Source organism: Sturnus vulgaris, chromosome 4 (genome assembly GCF_052056855.1).
Source record: "Sturnus vulgaris isolate bStuVul1 chromosome 4, bStuVul1.hap1, whole genome shotgun sequence".
In the NCBI taxonomy this organism is placed as follows: domain Eukaryota; kingdom Metazoa; phylum Chordata; class Aves; order Passeriformes; family Sturnidae; genus Sturnus; species Sturnus vulgaris.
In genome coordinates, this window is record NC_142246.1 from 29,606,969 (window position 1) to 29,616,141 (window position 9,173).

The 9,173-nt window shown below is 40.3% G+C and overlaps 1 protein-coding gene across 1 annotated transcript; it reads right to left on the reverse strand.

The window, feature by feature from the left end:
* Positions 1-2,026: 2,026 nt before the first annotated feature.
* Positions 2,027-8,408, reverse strand: FRG1 (FSHD region gene 1). The gene is made up of 9 exons (XM_014873516.2): positions 8,282-8,408; positions 7,884-7,951; positions 6,913-7,035; positions 5,930-5,987; positions 5,643-5,757; positions 5,162-5,266; positions 4,338-4,429; positions 3,201-3,311; positions 2,027-2,324 (listed from the first exon to the last, which is right to left on the reverse strand). The coding sequence occupies exons 1-9, from the start codon at positions 8,341-8,343 to the stop codon at positions 2,288-2,290; spliced, it is 771 nt and encodes a 256-aa protein (XP_014729002.1). The 5' UTR covers positions 8,344-8,408; the 3' UTR covers positions 2,027-2,287.
* Between the last annotated feature and the right edge of the window lie 765 nt (positions 8,409-9,173).

Genomic DNA, 9,173 nt, shown 5'->3' on the forward strand with positions numbered 1-9,173 from the left:
GTAACAGGATAAACCTTGAGAATTTCATCGGAGTGTTCTTTAAAAACAGGAGATCAGGCCGTTTCTATAGAGTCTGGAAAATATTTTCAGTTGCAAACAAACACATGTAAGACAACAATCCTGTGTTTACTTCCAGATATCTGAATATAATAGTATGGGCTATGGTAAGAAAGAGTCTGATTAAGCTAGTCCTGTTATTTTCTGAACATCTGCAACCCTTTTTGCTCATCTTTTATATCTGGGGCAGAGAGCTGTTAGGGACTTAATTATCTTTGTCTAGATGCTTTACTGCCTTTAGTACATTTTTAACAGGAGAAAATAAACAATGACTTTGGAAAATTAAAAACTCTTTCCAAATGCTCTGAAGACAAAATGATACCATTGTCATATTATACAGTGTACTTTTTTGAGGCCTCTTTGTGATTCTGGTTTAGTTCTTTCACTGGTAAAGAAATTCTCAATTTAAGAAACAGTTCTCTTCCAGAACCAGCTACCTTCTCTGATTATGGCTATTCTGCTATGTTCCTATCACAACGCCTTGCCTTCAGGTTCCACACCAGTACCTTAGGCCCACCATTTAGTCTAGGTTTCTTCTGTCAGTTTTCAAAAATCTAAGAAGGAAAATGCTTCTTAAGATGTACCGTTAGCTTGCTAACTGTACTGACAGCTGGTCTCACTGATATTTAGCACTTACACCCACCCTTCTGCTCTCTCATACTCATCCATGCTGTACTGTATTACCACTCTTCAGATCTGTTCCTTCCCCTCTAAGTAGAGGCTGCCCAAATTACTTCCCCCTTTTTTCTCTGTTTCAGTTAAATTAAAGCTCCTTGTGCTAGCACTACTGTCAGGATGTAGTATCTTCAAGACGACTTCATGAATACCTCCATTGGAAAAACATCCAAAAAGACTCCTCACAGAAACAGCTAAATATACATACTGATCTTCACTATTTTGTTATACTTTTGATTTCATTTTCTTGGGACAAGACTTCCAGTCAACTCTCCAGATCCCCATTTCTGTGCTATCTCGGAACATATTTTCTCAAGACTGTAGTGTATCATTACTGCCAACACACAGGGCAACCCCAACGTTACTAAGATACCCTTATTCTCTGCCAGGCTGCCAGTCCCTTGCCAGACCCTCTCCTACTAGGGACAGTCTCATTTCATTTGCTCTGCCATTGCTTTTTAATTCACTGCTCTGACAAACATGCCTCACAGTTCCATTTTACTCTTACTATCACTTAGAGCTACTTGCAACACACTGTATTCTCCTATTTACACTAATATGAAATGGAAAATTCCCTTTCAGAGGTAATTCTCAGGTTCTTATTCTGCTGCTGAGCAGTCCTTTCAGCATCCTTCCCCACCAGAGCATATGTTTCTGCTTACAGGTGTATCTGTGTTTGAGTGATCGTTTTTGTGGGTTCTACCAGTCAAGTTTTTATTCAAACAATATATTCTTCAAAGAAAAAGATGCTGTAACATCGATCTTCTTCCACCATCAGCATTTACTTCAGATGTAGTTAAGATTCACAGCGACTGTGGATCAGTGACACCTGCAATGAACTTCCAGTAAGTGGTTATTCTGGTCTGCAGCCTGTTCCTTGCAGTGCTGTCTTTTTCTCAGTGTTTCTGAGAGTAGTTTTGGCAGCAAGCCACTTCCAGGGCTGTCATATTCCAACGGTTTGTTGTACAACAGTTACTTACATTTCTGGGGAGGAACATATAGTGTGGTACCTAAAATCACTAGTTAATGAGCCCTAATCCCCAGTTCTAGACCCAATTAAGGAGTTCTGGAGAAAAATTAGTAACTTTTTTCCTCCCTCTCTTCCACAGCACACCTCACAACTATGTTGCATTTTTGTCCAAGAATTCCTGACTCTGGCCAGGAACATTTGCCAACAATCATCTATTTATTTCTAGATTTTGTCCTAAAGGCAACGAAAAGCCAGGGAGCTTTCTCTCTGGACTAAATCAGTGTATAGTCTGTCTCCCAGGCCTTAAATTACATGGCAAATAGCTTAACATTGTTAATTAATACACCTTTAATTTTTGTTGGAGCCGTTCCCTTAACATGAGCCAAGTATTCACAAGTGATACAGTTAACAAGACTTTATAGCTTGCGGTTATTAATACTTGAGAAAATTTTAATACAATTCTGCAGATACTTAAAAAATGCCTTAAATAAAAAACAATTATAAAATATTTTACTCTTTTTCAATTTGATGCTGCCATCAAAGATGCAGAAGAAAATGGACCAAAGTAGTAGGAGAAAATGGATGTCACTTGCAGTATCTGTCTGCTTTCACTTTAGCTCTCCTGTAGGGGAAGAGTGAATGAAACAAGATTTAGATTAAGACTAAATACAATTACACCTGGGTGTTTTATCTGCCTCAAAGTTAATGCATTGAAAGCAATTTTGCTTCAAAGTATATATAAAGGCCTAACAACACTTTAGATTTGTTAATTAACTTTGTTTTCCTAAGGAGATAGAACTGCAGTGTCTAAAGTTAACCTTGACTTTCTCTTCAAATCATCAAAATTTCACTTTGTCTCCTCTGAGGAACGGAATTCAGATTCAGTGTGATCTGAAGCTGACCACCTGTGAGAGCCCAGGAGTGTTCTCACATCACTTGCAATTATCAGAAATACTTATCTGCATTCCAACCAATGAATTAATGCAAATATTTATACTATATACTGACATAAAAGGCTTAAAAAATTCAAGACAGTTTCTTTAGTCTCAGCTCAGAGGAAAAAAATTATCGCTAGAGAACATAAAGACTGTCCTTAATAAACATTATTTATCTTTAAAATGCTACTTCTGTCTCTCCAAAATGTCCTGGTGCTATAGGTATTGAAAAATGTTAAAAATTAACTCAATTTTCATGATGAAAAAGATTAATCCCTCAACAACTCTGTACTAAACAAATTCAACAACCTAGTTAAAGATTTCCAAAAGAACTAATTTACAGGTAAATTCAAACCTGCCAACTTCAGCTACAGAAGTGAAAATCCAGATTAAAAAAAAAGCAAGCAGCAACCCCAGGACTCAGGCACAAGACTCACCAGTGGAAAAATGCTCAGGAAGCTATTTCCCTGAAATTTAGCCCCCTTTTGTACCCCAGGTTTTACTGTAATTCCATCTCCCAGTAGTTTTTTAATCAATACATTATTTCTACCACTTTGAAGTACCTGTCAAGGAGCATTTCATGAAAAGTGCCTTCTTTCCTGGCTTTTCTAAGGGCTTTTGTATCTTCTTGGCTTATTTTTAGCTTTTTGTCTTGAAAACTTTGGAATTTCTTCCTGTAAAGGGGAAGAAAACTAGTAAAGAACTGGAACTTGTTAAAAATTTTGTTTCCCAACACAACAGCAGCTGTAGTAAGAATCTTAGCTCCTATTAAAGCAGCAGATAACTGACCTAATAAAATCCAGCAAACCATCCCAGTACTAAGGTTGCACTAAGGCTTCTGTGAAACGTGAAAACAACATTCAGGTTTTATTTTTTTGGCAGTCTAAGTAGGAATGAGTTCCTATGTGACTAGCATGAAGTGGTAACAAATTCTAAAGAGCCCCTTCTTCAACTACTAGCATAAGAAATCAGGGAGTAAAAGTATACTGGATGTAGTTGCAAGGTGCTTATAGTAGGGAAGGTATTTTCTCTGTGAGAAAAGGCCAGGGGCTGCCCTGTGCTGGACAGAGCTGGCTCTCAAGACATCCATTACAGGACACAGCCAAATCCACCAGCAAAGCTGGTGGCACCCCTATGAAAACATTTAAGATAAGGCAAAATGCCACACAGGCAGAGAGGGGGAAAAAAGCCCTAAAGGTCCAAAATAGTAGTGTGAACATCAAACATAGAGAAGGAGAGAGGAAGGAGATGCTTTAGGCACTGTAGCAAATACTACCTCCAAGCTGATGAGTAAGACCATACCAGAGCAGCGAAAACGTGGGAAAGGAAGGGAGTGGCTGAAAGAAACCACTCTGTATTGACCTATTGCCCAGCTGGCTTGGAGGAGCAGGTAGAAGAGTATGGAGTGAAGCTGAGCTTGGGAGATGGAAGAAGGAAAGGTAATGTTTTAAATTTTTGTTTCTCAGTATCTATACCCATTTAAAAGGAAATAAATTTAACTAATTTTTCACAGTTAACTCTGGGACAGTATCTGGTCCAGAATCTCTCCTTTATCTCAACCAACAAGTTTCCTCATCCTGTTTTCTTCCCTCCTCCTGCTAATGAAAGGCTGGATGGGAGTTGGGCTCTTCCACCAAAGATGGCCCCAGTTAGATGCAAAAAAAGGTACCTGAGCCTGTTACCAGCTCTAAAGTACGTACACGTAATTGATTTCACACTGTTTAACGTTTCCTTTGTCTTCTTGTGGAACTTCATCTTTCTTCTTAGTTTCTCTTTCAGCACAAGTACGAATCTAATAATTGATAGAAAAAATAAAAAACGATCAAAACACAATAGAAAACACCTGTATTTTAAAAACCGTAAGTTACAGGTTAAAGATGACTACATATCCTTCATAAAAGAATGAGAGTCACAATGACTTTTCAAGTTCACATTTTCAAACTGGTTAACCAGAGACAATTTCAAAAGTAAGAGCTGCCTGAAACATGGGAAACGTTAAGTGCAATCCTTGATACATAACTGCCTTCATCTCAAAGGAGCACTATTACAGTTCTTAATTTTGGCAGGAACAATTCAGAGATTGACTTAAAAATACCATTGCTCAGAGTAGTTAAGATACCTATCTCTATCTGGGGAGACACATGTATTTCCCGTGTTCAGAGAAAGTCAAGATAGTCTTTTTAGATTCTCTTAAAAGATTATCCCTTCTGGATCATTCTGGTAAACCCTTCTCTATCCCTGATTCAGTCACAATTCCTCTCTTCTGTCCCAAGCTGTTTAGAACTACCTGGAAGATCACACAGACTCTTTTGTCCTCCTGAGTGGTAGAGTATCTTCTTATCTCTACAGGAAGTACTGACAATTTATGCAGCTCTGGAACTCATTTACCTTTCTTGTGGCCAGATCACTTGACAGCTTATAGGAAGCAATTTTAACTGTATTAACAGAAAATCTTAGCACACAGACTCCCACTTGTTTGAGTATTCCTGCCAATCCTGTATTAGTTGTAGAAGTTATAGATTACCTTTATCATTTCTTCTTCCCCTGCGGTTTTGCTTTTGGCTTCTATGTCCCCCTCTTCATTACATCTAATAAAACGGCTGTTTGCTGCTAGTAATGCCATTTTCCTCTGCAGAAACAATATCACACATTGTGAGTATAATGAGGCCGTATATAATCCTTGATTTGTAACATTTATCCTCTACAATACACCAAAAGTCTCTGTAAATGGGTTTAATTCTTTTATGTGTGGATACTTCAACGGCTAGCCAGCAGACTTGCTGGCTCCGTCAGTTTTAAGATGCTTATAGCTGCCAAAATGCTGCTATCGAAATCTTTTAAGAACTTTCAATTATAGTAAATGCATTGCAGTTGGAAAACTGTAGTTACAATATGAAAGAGATTGCAAAAGGCTTTTACTTCATTGTCAAAAACCATCTATATAGATTAACTCAAAATACAGTCAAACACTAGCAACATCAATTAAACTATTCCAAACAGCTTACATCTTGGAAGACGGGTTCCCATTGCTCTCTTGATCCTATTGCATCAGAACGTCCAACAACAAGTCCGTCTGAATTTATACCAAGATATTTGCCATAACCAGACTTGAGAGCAATCCTCAAGGAGATAATGAAGGAAAATAATAGTGTTTTTAATTCATGAAATTCACAACATCAACACATCACAGACACTTCTAGTAGTAGACAGTGTATTTCAAAGAGTATTAAAATGCTCTCCCACAAAATCCAAAGATAACAAGTATCAAAACTTGAAACATTATAGTAATTACCTCGTATCAGACAACTTTACTGCTGTAAACTGCTCAGGAGGACTAGGGCCTTCATCACCTGAGGAATGAATTTTCCATTAGCTAAGCATGAAGTATAAACATGAAATATATTAGCCTATTAATACTGCAGTATCAAAAAGAATTAATCATTGACCATTTCTAAATACTATGGAAAACAGTTACACTATTTATTTCGTTAACAATTCCTTTTTGAGCATTCACTTCTAAAAAAGCAATGCTCATTTATGTTCATGTATTTACAGTACTTAAAACAAGACACAAAATAAAGATGATCCTCATTTAAAGAAATTTATAATTGAGTGGCTCCTGGTGGCTTTGAAAACCTTAATCTCCTTGTAATGTTACTTCTTTCATAACAAAAGGCATTATGGTTCAACTATGGTAACTCAACTCAGTATCCTAAAAGCTACAAGCTTGTCTGCCCTCAAAACCAGAACAAGAGAATATGGCCACTGTTGCTCTGGTCTCACTCTCACACACTGTCAGAGTTCTGGAACAGTCAATGTCAGTCATGGCTCTCAAATTCAAAGAGCAAGCTAATTATCCCAGCACATTAGTAGTCCTCTTGTGCAGTGACAAAACAAGTATATTAAGGATGCAGCAATAACCATTAAAACTCATCTACCTTGAATTTCACTCTTCAAGTGACACCATAAACATTTTATAGGTTTTAATAAAAATTATACTGCTTTTTATCCAGCAAGTGGTACGGCCTTTAACAGGTAATCATCTCCAGGGAAGTTTAATTTACTGCACACATAAGCCAGCATGAAACTAGATGAGTGAAACTCATTGATAGTCATTAGGTTTAAGTTATCTGCATGCATCAGCTAGGACGATTGCATTTTTTGTAGTACACTGGTTTTAGCTGTAACACTGCTTGCCTTGAAGTGATGCTAGTTCTATGCTTTCAGGTACTTCATTATTAAAACTCTATTATTTTCAAATTTCCTGGAACAAACCTTTGTGTGGTGCTCCAAGTGTAAACAAGCCATTGTCGAGAGCATGGATGTAAGCTCCTTTATCCATTTCTATAGCTATAGTTCCTGTAATTTCACCAAAATTACTGACAGCCCACCAGTTTCCTGCAATACAAAACCATGACAGTTTATTAACAGAGTAATCACAACTTCAGATAACAGTAGATCAAGAGATTATATTTCTGTGTCTTCTCTGAAATTTTAAATGCAAAAGATAAAATTCCTATAGCCATGTCACAATCTTTGTGCATTATTTTATAGTTCAGAGCCAATTTAATGGTGTTCCTGCTGCTGCTTCAGGAAGTCCTGCTCTTTGACCTACTGTCATCCCTAGTTACAAACTCCTGTGCTTCTTTGTGTTAGTCCACAGACCAAGCTGATTCATTCAGCTGATGCAGCAAAGATACACCTCACAAGGAAAATATTTTTCCTTCTGGATCTGTCTCCTGCAGTTTTGGGGTCATATCCATTTATTAGATTCTCCAGCACAAGAGATACTATTTCATCTTCGTGTTAAATATGCGAGTTGCAATCCTTAGACCTCAGTCTACGTTCAAACCAATCTGTGTTTGAACATTTGACTCCTACAGAATTCTACCAAAGTTAAAAGTAGACTTTCCCATGTGCACAACTTAGAATTATGACTTTGACAATTTTTGAACAGTAAAATTTTCTCCTTGTATACTGTCTTACAAATATTTTCTACCTCATTAAGGTAGTAACAGGTTGTTTTTTTTTATTATTATTACTTATAAAAATCTGAATCCATCCCATTGGTGTCACAAGTTCCGTTTGGAATCTAGGAAGATCCCATGATACAAATAACATGTGAGAAATAGTTATATATCTCTACAGGGGTTACACTTGCTTTACAAAGTCCTGTAACGACCTCTTTAGCTCCTGTCACGTTCCCTACAGGTTCCACACTGTCATGTAATTCCTGGAAAGCTCACCAACAATATCGAGCTGCTCTGCCGCATCCTCTTCCCTTTTCCTTTTCTTTTCCTTGTGCTTTTTCTTGCTGCAAGGGGAGATGCAAAGAATTGAGAAGGAGCCGCCGGCCCAGCCCTCGTCCCGCACGGCCTCACGCCCGGGCCCTGCGGGAGCGGGTCCCTGACCTGGCCCGGGACCAGCGGCTGCCAGCCCGGCCCCCTGCCCTGCCGGCGGGCCCGGGGATGTCCCCGGCCGGAGGGAACGGGAGGGAAGGGGAGGGCCGGCCTGGCCTCATCCCTGCGGCCTCATCCCCGCCCAGCCTCCTACCCCGGCCCGGCCGCGGGTGCCGGCCCCTGCGGCTGCCGCAGCGCGGGGCAGGGCAGGGCAGGGGCGGCGCGGCGGGCAGCCCGCTCCTCACCTCTTCTCTTTCGACCCTTTGAGGACGAGCTTGGTGGATTTGACGCAGGAATACTCCGCCATGCCGGGATCCGGGAGGGCGGACGGACAGAGCCCGCCCCGCCCCCGGCCGGGCGGAAGCCCCGAAGCCGCGGCCCCTCCTCCGCCCGGCTGTGGGCGGGCAGCGGCGCCAGCAACAGTCGTAGCACGTGGAGGGTGCAGGATTTGAGCGGGAAAATAAAGGACGAAAAGTTTAAAATTACATTTAAACACATTTACCTGGGCGCCTTTCTCTTTTAAATCTGGCTTGGCTCCCTGCATGCAGTGCCTGCGCTTTGCCGGCCTGCAGGCAAGGAGCGGTAAGGATTGTGTGTTGTCAAACACGTGCCATGGACATCAGCACAGCCCTCGGGAGTGAGGGCAGCAGGCCTTGCCTCTGGCAGGGTTACACGGGAGCTGGACACGTGGATACGCTGGTGAAGGAGTAAAGACTTCCCGAGATGCCTGTGAAGGCCAGCTGGGGAAATGCAGCTCGCAAGTCAGCCGAGTGTACCGTGCTAAGGGTGAAATGAGGTATGACATTTTTTCCCATCCTGTTAGCTGCTTGGTATTCCACAGAATAAAATCTACCTCAGACTTCCCCCTTGGCATATAACAGTCGTTTTCTCATATTAATATAGCACGTTCTAGACTGGTACCAATACGCTTTCCTTGGGGAACACCCTTACTATCACACGTGTGATTAGAATCACAATTACAGTAGTAATTTGTGTTTAGTCTTCAAAAGAGTTGTTCCTACTTCACACTCATGAGAGAGGGGCTGTGTGCCCAAAAAGTTGCCTGTTGATTATATTACCTGGTTAAATTAAATATACTATCCCTATGAAAGCTGCTTGTACATGTCTTATGTACAG